This window comes from Falco cherrug, chromosome 7 (genome assembly GCF_023634085.1).
Source record: "Falco cherrug isolate bFalChe1 chromosome 7, bFalChe1.pri, whole genome shotgun sequence".
Taxonomy (NCBI): domain Eukaryota; kingdom Metazoa; phylum Chordata; class Aves; order Falconiformes; family Falconidae; genus Falco; species Falco cherrug.
The window spans coordinates 71,047,123-71,062,747 of NC_073703.1; the positions used below are offsets into that span (position 1 = coordinate 71,047,123).

Genomic DNA, 15,625 nt, shown 5'->3' on the forward strand with positions numbered 1-15,625 from the left:
ATATGAACCAGAGCACCAAGTCCACTTGGCACCCACCCCTTTTGCAGTCACAGCCTCCCCTCTGGTGCTACTAGAGCCCTGCACTTCCAGGGAGCTGTTCAGCAAGTAAGAGCCAGGCCTCCAGCACCCACCTGGGATAGGAAGAAGCAGCTGCTGGCAACAAGACCGAGTAGGTTCAATAGCAAAGAACTGGAAAAGCAAAGGCGCCTTCAGCAGAGCTAATACTGAGCGGGGAGAGGCAGGCACGTGCCTGCCACACACGGCGTGCTGCTCGGTGGGGTCTGCCACAGCAGTCGCCAGCGTCACCAGGAAAGCAGACGTCCCATGTGCACGTGGCAAGAGCTTCATCTCCAGGGTGGAGCCCACATCCAACAGCTGCAACCCAGCCACCTGCAGCTATTTACACAGCACATGGGACCTGCAAGACCTGCGTGGTGGGACTGATCTCCACATCTGCCGCCTTCTCCAGGTGGGGTGAGGGGAGCTAGGGTGAGGCTGGAGGAAAGGCAGAGCAGAAACCACAACCAGTTGCCTCCCTCATCCAAAAGCAGTTGCAGCACCCTCTCCCTCAGGGCCCAGCTGCATCTCTCCCTTGGAGTGTTTCCATTAACTCAGGCCACCAGAGAACTGCATGTCCAGAAGTTTTTTCCAGCTGCATCACATGGCTATTAAAAGATACGGCCTCTCCCTCTCAGCCTTTAGCACAGGCAGATTTGGGATATTACAGGAGAGACTGCACATTGCCAATGAATCAGGGAAGGGAGTTACCCAAGTAACAGCCTGGGGCTCTAAATGGCTTTCTGGAAAAAAGGCATCTGGAGGCAGTCGCTATCTCACAGCAGGGCTCTGAGCATATTGCCAGACGTGTTGTTCCTCCTGGGAAGCCAAAAAGACTCTCTCCTGAGATGCCAAGTCTCAGCTAAGCTGGGAAGGGCAGGGGCACCCTGACAGAGAACAGCAACAAAATGCCTCCGAGTCAAAACACACATTAAAAGGCCCCTTAAGCTTGTTTGACCCGGGCTTCCCTTCCCCTCAGACTACCGCTTCAAGCAATAGACCTGTCAGCAACACTTCAGAAACTCAAGGACTACACCACCGACATCCCCTGCCAGCTGCTGCTTTTCCAGGCCCCAGGGGGCCTGTTGGAGATCAGAGGTGCAAGCTGCCACCACCAGCAATGCTGTGCTTGGAGCCTGGTGCGCTTCGTTGCCCTTGTCTCCTCATTTGGACAGAGATTTGGAGCTGTCCTGAAAGGTGCTGGCCACCAGTGAGAGATACCATGAGTGAATCAGGCCTTCCATTCTAGGCAGGGCTCATGTGTCAGGGACCAAAATACTCCCTGGACATGCCTCTATCTACAGGTTATTTGCAGCGAGTCACAATTTATCCCTAGCTATCCCAAAGTATTGGCTGAGCTCATCCAGAAGCACAGAAAACAGACGGCCACACTGCAGTGTGGGAGCTGAACAGGGCAGGAAGGGATGCCCCAAGGCGACAGGGCCAGAAATCTCATCCCACACCAGGACTGCTCCCTTCCAGCCACAGCTGGAAAGAGCCGCATCCTTGACCTCACGCTCCTTCCCTTCTGGCAGTGGAAGGACAGCAGGACAACATGGTTGGGGAGAATATCCACTTGCCCACCAACTACCAACCTCCCAAGACAGAGCCAAGCATCGACACACTGAGTCTCCTCCCCCACATCCCGCTGCCCAGCTCTAACGCTGTCAGGTGCTGTAAGAACGCATCCTCACCTACCCCAGCACCCTGCACGGTACGTTTTAAGCCAGGCTTACTCGGAACGAGCTGCCTCAGATCCACAGCAGCACTCTGCCTGGACTCAGGCTCCCCAGAAATAGCATGGTCTCGCAGATCTGAGCAAAGAAGGAGATGCTGGCAGCCAAGCAAGCTGGACTTCAGCACTGTACCCACTGATGGGCTGGCAGACTGTCTGCTTTTTTTGGTTTGCTTCTTTTCCTACTATTAGTGCTGAGCCTGCACCCCTCACCATCACAGCATACGAACTACTTGGCCTCAGTTACAACCAGTGGATTTCCAGTAAGCACAAGCCCTCGGCACCCAGACTGACAGTTAAGTGCTAAGAAAGGAGCTGGTCAGAGACCTTTCTGGGTATGGCTGAGAGAGAAACCAACCCCTCAGTGCAGCCTTTCACCTCCTACCACCCCCAGCCTGGGCACCATAAGCCAAGGCAATTTAAGTCTCACCCAGTCTCATGGGCTCGCCGCTGCTCTGAGAAGCCAGCCCTCCTACAGTGCTCCCTTGCAGCGTATTTACCATAAAAAGGCAGCATGATGCTACTCAAACTGTCCTCCAAACTCGCTCACTGCAGGAGAGAGGTGACCAGAAAGGGGGAATGGGACAGACAGTGGCAGGGAGGGAGGCTGGGTATGAAGAAGAGTGTCTGCCAAAAAGCTGCTCACTCGGGGACAGAACTACACTAATCTGGCTATGCTGTTCGGAGTAGCCCAAGGACTTTGTGCATCAAGCTTCACCTCTGGCTGAAGACAAGGTGTCTTTGAAAGTCTCCTAGGCAGCCGGGTCTCAGATTGCTGTCTGGCAGAGATAGAGCTTCTCCTTGAAGGAGAGCAGCTCCAGCAGTCTGCACTGGATATGCCCCTAGAGTCACCAGTAGCGCACACCTACCCTCAGCAAGCTGTGCTCCAGACCTCCGTCACAGGCTCCAGGTGTTCTCTCACCCACCTTGGTACTTGCACCAGCAGCTCAGCCACCGTAAAATTCACAGGCTTTCACAGGTAGCGCTGCCTGTGAATGGAAAGCTGGGTCTAATCCACGTGATTCTGACTAAAAAGGTTTGTTTAGCACCAGACTGTTTGCCAGCAGTATCTCGTGCCCTTTTTGAACTCAGCCTGCTGGAAAACAAACCCTCAGGGGAAGGGGGGGAAGAAAAGAAAGAGATCAGAAAGGATAAAGTGCCTGCCCATGCAACTGTAATTCTTGCAGAGGAAGCTGCAGGCACACACTGTGTCCATTGTGTGGAGGTAACTGGACAGGAGGAAGGAGGGGCAGCTTGGCAGAGCTCTGTTTGCACTCCGGAGACCTGCCAAAGGCTGTGAAACGCCTTCCTCACTCATGCTGTGCGCCCTCGGAGGATCAGCAGGGAGGCAGGCAGCCGTGCCCATGTGCACCGCTGCCGATCTTTGCACTACAAGGTGTGCCAAAGGCCAGGCCCAGCTCCAGGGAGCGGGACACAGCACGGAGGGGACAGCGGGCAGGGTGGTGATGGCCAGCAGCCTCAGCGCGGCGGTGCCCTCCAGCTGAGCGGGATGCAGAGCTGGAGCACAGTCCGTGCAGCCCAGCATCGCTCAGCATGGCAGGGGGGTTTGTGGGACCCAACGCAGGTTTGAGCCCCCTTCTGCAGCCAGCCCCCAGCCTGTAAACCCGGGGTTAGTGCAGTAACGAGTACAGCGTGAGTGTGGCTGTGCGAGTCCGGACGGGCTCCGGGAAGGAGCCGGGAAGCACCAGCAGCGCGGCCCTGACCACCTCCCTTGGCACCTGTGCCCCCCTCCCCCCACCGCCAAAGCCTCCCCCCAGCCCCGGCAGGGAGAGCTGCTGCCACGCTCGACAGGAGGCAAGCACAAGGGTGGCAGGCCCCCAGCCCCAAAGCCCCCTCCCCAGCCCCTGCCCGAGTGTGCAGCCCCTTGGCCCCGCACCTCCTCCGCTGGCCCGTTCCGCCTTAGGAAAAGCGGGGGGGGGGGGGCTGCCCCTGCCCGCCCGACGGCACCCCCCGCTCCCCGCAGCGAAGCCCCCCGGCGCAGGGGGGTGACACAGGACGCTGCCCGCCGGCAGCCAGCCACACACGGGGCCCGGGGTGTGTGTGTGGGGGGGGGGGGGGGAGGGCAGTAAATCCCCCGCCCCGGGGACGTGGCGGCGGCTGCTCCAAGCGCCCACGCTCCCTCCCGGGAGCTTTTAACCGGTGCCGCCATCAGAGCCACGACCCCCGCGCCGGGAACGGCACCGCCAGACCCACGCGTGGGCCGACCCCCGCCCGAGGAACGGCTTACCTCCCGGAGCCCCCCCCAGACTGACCCGTGCCGCAGCTCCTCGCCCTGCGGCTACCACAGCCCCGCCTGGCCCCCCGCCCGCCCCGCCAGGGCTCCCCGCAGCCCCCCGGCCCGCCGCCGTGGCCCAAGCCCGCCCCGTACCTGGCCCGGCCGCCGCTCCCGCTCCTTTAAACCCCCGCCCCGCCGCCCATCGGCCGCTCGGCGCTCGGCCGCCGCGGCTGGCCCGCTCGGCTCCGCTGGGCTCGGCTAGGACGGGCTGGGCGCGCCGCGCAGGCGCGGTGGCGGCCCCGGAAGGCGCCGCCGCGGGAGCCATGGCGGCCCCGGCCCTTTCCCGCGGCGGCCCCGTGGCCCGGCTGCGCCTGCTGTGCCAGCGCTACCAGGAGTACGTGAGACGGCACCCGGCCGCCACGGCCCAGCTGGAGGGCACCGTGCGGGGCCTCTCCTACCTGCTGCCAGGTGCGGGAGGGGGGCGGCGGGCCCGTGACTCCCGCCGCGGCCGGGGCCTGGGCTCCGCTGCGGCACCTGCCCGAGGCGGCGGGGTCTCCCCCCGGGCCGGGCGCTAGCCGGTAGCCGCAAGCCGCTCTGCTCCTTTCGCAGGTCGCTTCTCGGACTCGCACGCGCTGTCGGAGCTGGGTAGGTGGGGGCGGGGAGCCGGGGGCGCCGGGCACCGCGGGGCGGGAGGGGGGGGCCCTGACGCGGGGGGGCCCTTCCCCGGACCCCTCGTTTTCATCGCGCCTGGCTGCGTCCTCGGCAGCTACGGGGGGATCTGCGTGACGTGCTGCTCTCCCTCCCTCCCTCCCGCATCCTCTCCCGGGGGGAGGTGGCAGCGGGCCCGGTTTGCTTTGCTTTCTGTGCATCCCGTAACCGCGGTGTTCTCTTCCTTCTGTAGTGTATTCTGCCTCCAACCTCCTCGTGCTATTAAACGACTGGATTCTCCGAAAGGAGTTGCAGCGGAGCCTGCCTGTGGTAAGGCTGGAATGTGTGGGAGAAGGATTTGGGACACATGTTTTCTTCCCTGCAGCAGCTTTCAGGGAGTGTCCGTAGAAACTAACAGGTCTTTGCTGTGGCCTCTCTTTGCTGTCAGGTGTGTCGAGGCCAGAAGCAACCCCTGCGTGCAGGTAAACAGCAGCCCAGCCCTGTAGCTCGTGGTTTGGAGTAGTGGCCAGAGCGCTCCCAGGACCACAGAAATCAGGCTCTGTCTTGCACCAGGAGTTCCGCTGGGTTTTTGAGAGGCCCAGAACTAGAGCTAGGCAAAGGGGTTGCTCAATAACCATCACTACATCCAGAGCAGTGATTCTGGAGCACCAAAGCTCTGATTCCATCTCTTAGGCTCTTCCCTTGCACATGCTATTTAGCAAAACAAACATAAGCACCTTGTTTCTCCGTCTCTCTTGCAAGATCCCCAGACTGGCTCCCAGCACTTGTTGGACCCTTTGGGAAATGAGGAGAGTGTTTTTTTCCAGGCAGGCCTCTTCTGTTGCAATCCTGCCTACTGTGTGGGTTTGGGTGTAGGCAGCTTTCTGGCTGGAGTGTCAGGTGTGTTAACAAACAGGAACGCAGAAGACTGGCTTCCCTGGTTGTTAAAGGCCAAAGTGAATTTCAGCTGTATTGTCTTTTATTGATGCTTTTCAGTGGGTTAAGTCCTGTGGTTGACAGCACCAGCAAGGTCCCGCATGGGGAGCAGGGACCCAGGCTGGAAGAGCACGCGCTGTTTTGGGGTTTGTGCCTGGAATCTAGGCTGATGCTGTATTCAGCAGGCATTTGCTCTGGTGTGACTGTGGACTCTGGGTCCCCTTCCCTCTAATCCAAGTGTCCTCCCGCATCGACTCTAACTAGAGAGGAGGTTTGTTGTGTATCCCAGCTCCAAGACAAGGAGAAGGAGAGAGTTTTGCCATTGAGTCGGGCACTGTGTCACAACCCAGGAGACGGTCCTGCTGTGTCAGATGGGGTAGAAGGCAAGCTGAGATACAGCTGTGGTGGTTTCCCTGTTTCTGGGGTAGCAGCTCTGTGCGATACTGTGATGTCTCAGTCTGCCCCTGCTTGGAGGTAGAGAAGTCGGCTTGTGCGTAGACTCTGGCTGCAGCAGAGGCACCACATTTTGTTTCTGGGGCTGTGACTTCCGAGGCCATCTGGTGCTTATTTCTGAGGATCCCATCAAACTGGGCTGTGCTTCTGCCCTGTTTAACTCCCAAGCAGAGCCTGCATCCTGTCCCCCTCCTCCCCTCTGTGTTTTGCAGTCGCTGCCCCAGCAGAAGCTGCTGACCTGGCTGAGTGTGCTAGAATGCGTGGAGGTCTTTGCAGAGATGGGGACAGCCAGGGTGTGGGGGGAGATGGGCCGGTGGACCATCATTGTCCTCATCCAGCTGGCTAAGTAAGTCCCGTGGGCGGAGGGGAAGGGGCAGCTTGCGCTCGGAAAGGGGATCTGGAGGGGACTCAGGAGTACCCCAGGAAAAAGCCCACGCAGAGCTGAGCTGCCAGTTCCTGAGGCTGGGGGAATTTGGAGCCCCATGGCATGCTGGATACTGTGCTACAGAAGGGGACACTTACCCCGCTCGCCTTGCCAGCTACCCTGAGCAGACCTGAGTGTTTCCCACTTCTGTGGAAGCCACCTTTCCAGCACAATGGGAACCCAGCTCCGTAGCCTGATATTGAAGGTTTTCATGTGTCTGCTCACAGAGCCATCCTTCGTCTCCTGCTCCTGCTGTGGTACAAAGCTGGCATCCAGATGTCTCCTCCTATTGTGCCGTTGAACAGGGAGCAGCAGCAGCCTCTCCATCCCCAAGGTGAGCCCATGGCACTGTCGTCATCAGCTTGGCTCCTTGGTGGGCCACATGTCTTGTCCTGCTAGCAGTTACTCGTCAGAGCAGCAGCCTGGGCAGCACAGGGAACTGTAAGGCTTCAGTACACAAAGCTGAGCTGTGCTGAACTTTCTACCCTTGGCAGAGCACGAGTTAGCTTAGTGGCAGAGTTGTCCTACAGTCTGGATGGAGGAGGTGGAGGAGTCTAAGCCTGGAACCACTGGCTGAACTGTGAGTCAAGCTGAGTGTCCTCAGGTCTGATGCTGAGGAAGAAGATCCTAGGCCTGGGCAATGTCAGGCAAATTTACCTTTTCACCTTCTGCGTCATGTTAGCCCCTTCAGGCTGGTCCGGTTTGTGCTAAATCAAACTTTCAGTCTGGTCTTCTTGATGGCAATGCAGGGAAGGATGCTGCCAGCTCTGGAGTGAGGCATGTTCCGTTGCAGCCTGACCCCTGTGGCTGTTTTCTCCTGCAGACATGGAAGACAGCTCCTCAGGGAAGGATCAGACCTATGTTGGTAGGCGTTCCAGCCGTGTTGTGCGCTCTCTCCAGAGCAGTGAGTAGCTGAGCCTGTTTCTGTCCTTGCCTGAGCTGTTTTGGCTCGGTGCCCTTTTACATATGACCTGGGTGTGGGCAGTAAAGAGCAGAACCTTTTATTGGGACATATATTGCCAGTCACTGGGCCCTGTTGTTTGGGGTATGTCAAAGCCACGGGGATTCAGACATGTGTGCAAGGCTAGCACTTAAATAGTATTTTCCCAAGCAAGCTGTGCGACCGAGACAACCCGTCAGTGTGGTTATGCTTTGAGAATCATGGACCTTTACAAGTACCCCTTCCCTGCTCTGTCCCCTCTGGAGACAAGCTGTGAGGGTGCTGGACAGCCACAGCAGTTCCTGCGCGCACAGCTTTTCAAGCTTGCCCATTTCACACCTTCACAGTGCAGAAAGCAGCGGGGTGGTGGCATGGGAAAGCACAGCAGGAAGGTTTTACTTGTGCTAATGTGCTGATCTGCTTGTTTCAGCCCCATCCCTGCAGTCCCGGCACTGGGGGTCCCCCCAGCAGAGGGAGGAGTCGCAGAGCCGAAGAGCAGAGATGAACCAGCCTCCCACCCCTCTGGGTCTCCAAGAAACCATCGCAGAATCCCTCTACATAACCCGCCCTCTGCTCCACCGTATCCTGCCCTGGCTGCGTGCGTGCGGGTCTCGTCGTACCCGGGTGCTGGCAGAGGGTGGTGCGGGTGCGGGGCAGTGCCACGCCAGGCTTCTCCCTCCCTGCCCCTGCTCTGCTGAGGCAGGGACCTCGGGACTCCCCCCTTCTCTTAGCCTCAGCCGCTGGAACCGTGGGCACCAGCCCTCCAGCCCCTCCCCTGGGCCCCTGGCACTGCCTTAGTGTGTGTTCTGCTCTCGGCAGAGCTTTGCTGGCACCTGGGGGATTGCTTGTCTTCTTGCTTGGCACCTCTGGTTCTTCCCGTTCCTTGACTGCCTTCCTAGTATTAAGTTTAGGAGTGTGGGGCCAGAGATCGTGGAAACCCTGGCTCCTCTCAGCAGTCCTGGACATCTCGAGGTCAGTCTGAGGAAGAGTCTTTGTCGGTGCTTGAGGTTGGTGGTGGCTGAGCATCACACTTCCCCCTGTTCCTCAACCCTGGACAGGCCCTACTGAGAGAAATACGCACAGGGGCTGGTCTTTAGCTGGGAGATTGGCACATTTAGGTATCTTCTGCAACACTTACGGTGCTCTCTGTTCTGAGCTGGTGCAGCCTGCTCTGTGTGGAGCTGAGAACGGAGGGCATTTAGAAACCCACTTTCTTTTCCCCTGCTGGCTGCTGTTGCCGTGAGTTAGCTTTCTGCCCTTCTCCTTCCAGTCTGAGCTTGCTGAGTGATCTGAAAGACCTGAACAGGCGAGAGCGAGCGGAGCTGAGGCGACGAACCATCCTACTGCTGTACTACCTGCTGAGATCTCCTTTCTATGACCGATACTCAGAGTAAGGGGCCCCTGCTGGGCTTTTTCTGAAAATTTCCCTTTTAACAGAAATAGCGTCAGGGGACTGGGTGAGTAGATATGAAGAGGTGCGGGTGCCTGTGAGCAGGTTAATCTCGAGCCCTTGTGTAACAGCTGCCGTTGCTGTTTGTGCATTCAGCAGCTGGGGCAGGAGGTGTCCTGTTGGACTCGTACATACTCTCTCCCTTCTTAGGGGCAGGATCCTTCTCCTTCTGCGCTTGCTGGCTGATTATGTGCCTGGAGTTGGCTTTGTCACACGTAAGTGGGGTCCCACTACTATACCCCCATTTATTTTGGGTGGAGAAAAGTCAGAGAAGTTGGACAGAACATTTGTCAACTGGTTTCCAACCGGAGGAAAGAATTGAAAAGTCCCTAGAATGGTTAGCACCAGTGCACCCTGTGTTGATGCTTGTGTTTTATTTTAAACTGGAACAGGAAAGGATTAATTGTTTCCTGGCTCGACCACAGTGGGTAAACCTCTGTGTGCCCTCCCAGGCGGCAGAGCTGTGTCTCTGCCACCTAGGCCTGTTCTCCTGCGCTCCCTTTCTGCGCCTCAGCTGGTGCACCAGAGCCCTGCTCTGCAGCCCTGTTTCTGAACTCTTTTTCCCTGATCACTAGTCTGCAGTGCAGACGTGAGGGGTAAACAGGTGCCTAGAGGTATTGACCCAGGCAGGAACCAGTTGTAAATCAAAGGGCCAAACCAGGTCTGTCTTCTAGTCCTTCACCAGAGGGATCCCTTTATTATGGGCCAGAATTCCACCTCCCCCTCTTCCCTGCTGATGTGAAGCCTTTCATGGAGTAATTCATGGCAGTGATGTGGCATTAGATCAGCCTGGCATTGTGGGATTGTCCTTTCTTTGGGGAGGTCACAAATCTGGCTAGCTCAGGGGCTGCTTCTTCCAGTTAGTGATTTCAGAGAGGCTTTGGAGCCTGCATTAAGCCATGTGCTACATAAGCATTTTCACTCTACAGCAGTTGCTTCTGTGCCTGCACCTGCTCGTTATTGCTGAGTCGTCTTCTCTCTTCCCTGTGCCACAGCAGTGTCCTGAATCACTGCATGTGGGTTTTCCCCTTGCACGTTTTAGACCCCTGCTTCCCACTGGAGCTGGGACATGTCAGCTCTGAGGGAGTGGTGGTTTGCATCCCACTTGGTCCTGCCCTGATCTCTGGCACCATATCCCAGAGTTGTCTCCCATCTTGGCAAAAGTAACTGTTCTGTTCTTGGGCTCATCTGAGTTGTATAACTGGAGATTTGGGATTGTTGGGTATCATAATGAAAGGGGGGGGGGGTGGTGTAAGAGTACCCTGTGTACATACAGCTTCGAGTTCTTGCCTTTCTATGTGTGTGATCCCTCTGTTCTCTTGTTTCAGGGCCGCTGATGGATTACTTGCCTGCTTGGCAGAAAATCTATTTCTATAACTGGGGCTGATGCGAAGATGATGATTATTCTCTGCTAAGATCATGGCTGGACATTTCTGAGGAGGGCAAGTAGACTGGGGGAGGGATGTTGATGATCACGTCTAATTTTCAGTTAAACCATCAATGAGAAGCTCCTGTTCTGCAGGGTGGGGAGGGGTGTGTATGTAATTTTTTTCAACAGATCTAACTGTGAATGATGGACACTATATGCGTGGAGAGACCCTTCTGACCTCTTTCTCTGGACCATTCTGTGGCTGCAGCGATGGTGATGGGACAACCTCTTTTTTTTAAGCACTTGATTTTTCTCCTTTTGTACAGCAGCATTATAATGAAGCCAGGCAGCGTAGTGGTTTTCTGGAGAGCGTTGTCTCCTACCTCATGGCACTGAGGTTGACCTGCAGCCTGCTTGTGTTGGCCGTGCCTGGCCTATCTGCTTGGACCTGGCTTGTCTGTCAAATAAACTGACTGAATGGAAAGAACCGAGCTGAAGGACCTCTCCCTTATTGCATGGGATCCCCTCATATCTGGTTGCCAGCAGGTCGGTGTCTTGTCTACCCTGAGATTGCGCTGTCCCTTAGAAGCCCTTTGCTCTGGGCTGTGTCGGGCAGGGTCCCGCGTGTGGCTCAGCCGATGATTGTCACCCCTGTAACTCCAGGGGCCTGGTTCAGTCCCCAGTTTCCTGGGATTCCCCTGGGGGGAGGAAGACCTACCTACAGGCTGCTTTTGCAGCACCTCATGTGGGCTAACAGACTTTGCGGAATGGCTGCCAGCCTGTGCTCAGGGGCTTGGCCGAGGGCAGAGGAGAAATGAAGAGATTAACTCAGCAAATACTGCTGTGCCACACTTAGTGAAGGGCCCAGGAGAGGCCTGGACAGCCTGGACAGCCTTGTATCTCCTCTGCTGTCTTGGGGACAGTTGAGGCATCAGTTTGCTCAGTGAGCTATTGTGGAGGCTCCCTTGGCGGGGACAGAGCAGTAGCCAGCTGGTGGCACTGGGTTGCCCCACAGTGCAGAGCTGGGGAGCTGGAAACTGCCTGGTGTGTTGGCCTCAAGTGGGCAACTTGAGGGACTCTGGGGCCGCAGGGGGCACAGCCTTCATCCTCAGCACCTGAAACAGGGGATGTAGTCCCCCACAGACACCCCTAATGGGCCACCACAGTTGGGGACCACGGGGCTTCGGCAGTGTGTGGGATCTGTGTTGCCACCTCAGCCGGCAGCAATGACCTGTAGTGCAAAAGGAAAAGCTGTGAGTGGGGGACTGTGCTCCCCTCGCTTGGGCTTTGAGCAGAGGAAGATGCTGAAGACTGCAAAGTGTTTGGCGGGTTTGCTGCTGGGGACAGGCAGGTACTGAGATGACATGAAGAAGGGGTTTGGTTTTGGAGGGGCCCAGAGGGAGGCACAGGGTCGTGGCGAGGGACCCGGGCAGGGAAGCAGCCCAGGAGCTGTGGCCGCACTGGTGCAGGGAAGGCTGCGAGCGGCTGGCGGGGCCTGGGCAGGGCCAGGCAGCCCAGGACCAGAACCGTGTGTAGCTGGAGGGGGTAGGCAGCAGTGCCAGGGTGGGGGCCTGCCCCCCCATCTCCCCCATCCCCCCCCCACCTTCTTCTAACCTGGTGCTGGTGTTGGAGGGTGGCTCCTCTGTGACCTCACCGTGGAGCTGGTGTCGGGGTGCGCCATGCCGTGCTGGCTCCTGCTGCTTGCCCTGCTGCTGGGGCCTGCCCTCTCACGGCCCTTGCAACAGAGGTAATGGCATTTCCCTCACCCTCCTCCTCCTCCTCCCTGCCTCGGTACCTGCAGAGGTACCCAGGGCTGCTGGCATGGGCTGGCACTCGTGACACCAAGCCGAGAGCTGGCTGGGCTGGGTGGAGACAAGTGGTGCATGGCAGCTCTTGTGCCAGCATGGGTGAGCACCGTAGGGTCTCGGCTCATTCCTGCCCCTGGTTTTCCTCTGCAGGGCCAGCTACTCCATCCCTGAGGACTTCTCTGCTCCCCTCGAGCTTCCGCAGGAACACTTTGGCCTGGTGGATGGTACAGCAGTCTCCTCACCCCTCTGAAACCCCTTTCCATGCACAACCCCTGTGGTTGCCCTCAGCCCTGTGAGCAGCCCCGGGCTGAGCCCCGTCTCTGTGCTCCACCTGCAGATTACGGCATCAAACCCAAGCAGCCTCGCCTCAGGACGCATGTGGCCCAGAAGCAGCCGGCAGGGCTGCGCAGAGCTGGCAAAAGCAAGCGTGACGAGCTTGATCTGCTGGAGTACTACGACGATGCCCACCTGTGAGCCAGCGTGCCCCTGTGCCCACTGCAGCCCAGCGGAGGGGACACCCCTGCCTGCCCTCCGCTGCTGCAGGACAGTGTAGGTGGAGGAATAGCGAGGGGGTGGGGGTGTAAGGGTATGCCCCGGGTTGGGTGGGGACTGGAGCCGAGGACTTCCAGAGGTCCCCTTCCGACCATTGTACGATGATCTCTGGCTTCCAGGGACTGCAGACTGGGGCTCTCAGACCAAACCTGAGAAGCTCCAGTTCCCCTTGGGGGTCCTACGGGGAAAGAACGAGCCAGGGGCCAAACCCACGGCGGTGGGACGCAAACAGCATGGCAGCCCCGCTCCATGAACCATCATATTTAATAGTTGTTGCCATCACAGCAGATCCAGCTGAAGCACAGCGACCGCTGGCTGCAGCGTCGAGACGGGGAGAGCTCTTCTACCTCCCCGGTGCTCTGCACGGCTTCCCCGCAGGCTTTAGCCCTTCCCTGCCCCACCTGTGGCAGACACCCAGCTCTGCACAGGGGCTGAGCCCCACTGCCACGGGTGGCCCAGCCCTGCCTCCACCTCTGCAGCTGGGGAAAGGGGGGAAAAGGGGCAAAGAGGGTGTAGTTACTGCAGGGAGGTACAGGGGGTATTTTTCTCTCTCCACAGAGCACGGATACAAGAGGGACAGGGGGGCAGAGGCAGCCTGGCTCTGGCAGAGGAGAATCCTGGGCCTCCCTTTGTCATCTCTGCCCAGCAGCCTTGTTCCCCAGGGCATGGCCTGCCCAGGGCAAGCCCATCTCCCAGGCAGGAGCCAGCGCGTGGTCTTGTTTGCTCTAGCTGCTGTGTCTTCATACTGCGCGAGTCCGACTCTGCCACTGCATTAAAAGTCACCCCAAAGGGATGTGACGGGAAGCTGGGCCATGGTCACAGGGAGGAGATGCTGTCACCCCAGCCTGCAGCAGGAAAGGGCGCGAGCATGCTGCTGCTCCCGCCTCCACCGCTCACAGGCAGGGCACCCAGCGGGTGCTTTTTCAATAGAATAAACTAAGAGTATTTTGTACAATAAACACGATTTGTCCAGCCCTCCCCCCTCCCTTCCCCCCAGCCCCAGCCTGAGGAAGGGGAGTCACGAAAAGAGGTGGCGCTCCGTGCCCCGGGAGCCCTGCCCCGGGCCCACTCCTCCTCCAGGCTCAAAGCAGCTCTTGTCCATGCACGACACGGGGAAGGGGCACGACCGCAGCCCTGACTGTGCAGGAGGTGCCTGTGCCAGCCCCTACTCCAGGTAGATGTCCTCCGTGGGGCACGTGTACTCCACATACTCCTTGTAGAATTGCTGAAAAGCCCTCCTGCAACACAGCACCGGGCAAAGCTCAGCAGCGTCCTCCCCGCGAGGCATTTGCAGAGCCCCGCTTCTATTCTCACCCTCACTCCCTCCTCTGCGGCCAGTGTGACCCCCAGCCCCCGTCCCTCCTGCGTTAGCACCCAGAGCTGCCCCCAGAGCCACAGGGTCTCCATCCTTGCTTGGATCCCCTGCGCAGCGCATGACTTCCAGCCATCTGCCTGCGAAGCGCTGCGCTGGAACATGTTCCAGCACTGTCAGGAATATGCTGCCCCTAGCCCTGTCAGCCCTGGCTCCCGCCCCAAGCCTCTCACATGAGGGAAGAGGCGCCAGCCTGGGGCCACGGCCAGGCCCCACACGTATGGGGAGATGGCAGGACTCAGCCTGGCTGCCTCATTCCTCCTGCCTGGCAGGAACGCGTCAGGACTCACCCTACAGACTCCGCCAGTGGCTTTGTGGACTCCTCTGAAACAAAGACGTGGCAGGCAAATCTGTGGTCAGCAGGGTGCTTGGTGATGAATCCAAAATATCTGAGGGCAGAGAGAGGGGAGGTGACTAGACCAGCAGGCACAGGTACTGCAGCATCCCCAAGGTGTACCCCCTCCTTAAGCACAGGGGTTTGGGACCTGCACCCCCCACCAAAACCTCGTGGCCACCAGTTGCCACGACCCATGCCCAGCACTGGGACGCAATTCCCAGCCAAGGCTGCTTTTGCATGAAGCTGCACCGCTGGGCTCACAGGGGAATGGCAGCCTGCAGGACCGGGTCGCTGGGAAGCCTCCCCTTCCCTCCCCAGCCCAGTCGTGCTGCCCCCCAGGAAGGCAGCAACGCCTCTGTGCTGAGCTGCAGCATCGAGAGCCACCCTGCACCTCCTCACTACTCACTTGTTGTTCTTTGGATGGTACCCACAAAAGGAAATGTTCTTCAGCTGGAAAAAATGGCTACACTTGTTTACCTGGTCGGGGGGAGAGAGAGAGAGAGACTGTCAGAACTTTCCTCCCCACCACGCCGGGGGCAGCTGGGCTCTGGCCCCTGGAAATCTGCACTGGGCCTCAGCAGTGGAGCCCGATCCTGGGCTGGACCGGCAGCGGTTTTGGGATGGCCCCAGAGCACCTGCACGGAGGGTGCTCCCCCAGGCAGCCCCGCTGGCTCCCACCCCAGCTGCCCCCACAGGTCTTCCTTGGGTTAGGCTGTGCTCAGGCTACAGGCAGCACTGCTGCTCGGCCAGCACACGCAGCCCCTCTCCCTCACAAAAAGGCTCTCAGGAATACCAGCAGGTGGAAGGTGAATGGATAACTTAGAACTAAAGCCATTCAAGCCTGGACGTTCAAAGGGTCCCAGCCGAAGACAAGAACTTCTTTATATGACTTTAAAGAGCAACTGAATTGATGGCAACCCCTAGATACAGGCAAGACTTGCAGAAACCCCAGCCCAGCTCTCCGTCACGGCACTCAGAGCCAGGAACTACTCCTATCCCACAGCTGCAGGGCAGATTTCCCTCTGCCCCGCGCCTCGCCGGGCATTGCTAGACTGCTTATGCAGAACGCTAATCAGCAGCCTGCTCTAGCCAGCTAAAGGGATTACAGGGCAGATCTGGAGGACACCACTCAAAATAGCAGCAGAAAGGTTTAGGAGCAGCTGACAGATTACCAGTACGGCTCAGCTAGCAGCATCCCAGCGCAGCGACGTGCTGGGCAGCTGCAAGGGCATCAGCTGGCAGTATGACCCAAAGCTGGGATCCTGTGAGGGGTGGGGGACCAGGATGGTGGGCCCACAGCCCCGCTGA

General features: G+C 58.5%; 4 protein-coding genes across 9 annotated transcripts in view; 2 read left to right on the plus strand and 2 right to left on the minus strand.

The window, feature by feature from the left end:
* The window catches only part of LARGE2 (LARGE xylosyl- and glucuronyltransferase 2), a 24,958-nt gene extending 20,681 nt beyond the window's left edge, over positions 1-4,277 (minus strand). The window contains exons 1-2 of one of the 3 annotated variants that reach the window (XM_055716985.1): positions 4,182-4,243; positions 2,662-2,781 (exon numbers count right to left, since the gene is read on the minus strand). The gene's annotated coding sequence lies outside the window, so the exon portion shown is untranslated. Of the gene's footprint in view, positions 1-2,661; positions 2,782-4,181 lie in introns of all 3 variants that reach the window. The other 2 variants (XM_055716983.1, XM_055716984.1) reach the window with 2 other exon arrangements.
* The window catches only part of PEX16 (peroxisomal biogenesis factor 16), a 20,897-nt gene extending 10,158 nt beyond the window's left edge, over positions 1-10,739 (plus strand). Inside the window, exons 2-14 of the mRNA XM_055717031.1 lie at positions 1,037-1,155; positions 1,593-1,733; positions 4,143-4,496; positions 4,638-4,673; positions 4,930-5,006; positions 6,278-6,411; positions 6,717-6,823; positions 7,313-7,393; positions 7,860-8,009; positions 8,329-8,401; positions 8,700-8,819; positions 9,030-9,094; positions 10,208-10,739. Of these exons, the coding sequence (XP_055573006.1) occupies positions 1,037-1,155; positions 1,593-1,733; positions 4,143-4,496; positions 4,638-4,673; positions 4,930-5,006; positions 6,278-6,411; positions 6,717-6,823; positions 7,313-7,393; positions 7,860-8,009; positions 8,329-8,401; positions 8,700-8,819; positions 9,030-9,094; positions 10,208-10,266 (1,516 nt within the window). The 3' untranslated portion in view covers positions 10,267-10,739. The remainder of the gene's footprint in view (positions 1-1,036; positions 1,156-1,592; positions 1,734-4,142; positions 4,497-4,637; positions 4,674-4,929; positions 5,007-6,277; positions 6,412-6,716; positions 6,824-7,312; positions 7,394-7,859; positions 8,010-8,328; positions 8,402-8,699; positions 8,820-9,029; positions 9,095-10,207) is intronic.
* FREY1 (Frey regulator of sperm-oocyte fusion 1) lies at positions 10,672-13,202 on the plus strand. Of its 3 annotated transcripts, none has more exons than XM_027804758.2 (5): positions 10,672-10,794; positions 11,392-11,599; positions 12,207-12,280; positions 12,394-12,605; positions 13,167-13,202. In XM_027804758.2, the coding sequence occupies exons 1-4, from the start codon at positions 10,764-10,766 to the stop codon at positions 12,528-12,530; spliced, it is 450 nt and encodes a 149-aa protein (XP_027660559.2). In that variant the 5' UTR covers positions 10,672-10,763; the 3' UTR covers positions 12,531-12,605; positions 13,167-13,202. The 3 variants fall into 3 exon arrangements, with proteins under 3 accessions (XP_027660559.2, XP_055572977.1, XP_027660560.2); XM_055717002.1 differs by lacking the exon at positions 10,672-10,794 and adding an exon at positions 11,881-11,995 and having other exon boundaries at positions 10,890-11,599; XM_027804759.2 differs by lacking the exon at positions 10,672-10,794 and having other exon boundaries at positions 10,890-11,599.
* Positions 12,855-15,625, minus strand: part of MAPK8IP1 (mitogen-activated protein kinase 8 interacting protein 1) — a 24,266-nt gene continuing 21,495 nt past the window's right edge. For both annotated transcript variants that reach the window (XM_055716988.1, XM_055716989.1), the window contains exons 10-12: positions 14,724-14,794; positions 14,271-14,369; positions 12,855-13,846 (exon numbers count right to left, since the gene is read on the minus strand). In XM_055716988.1, coding sequence (XP_055572963.1) covers positions 13,774-13,846; positions 14,271-14,369; positions 14,724-14,794 — 243 coding nt within the window. In that variant the 3' untranslated portion in view covers positions 12,855-13,773. The remainder of the gene's footprint in view (positions 13,847-14,270; positions 14,370-14,723; positions 14,795-15,625) is intronic.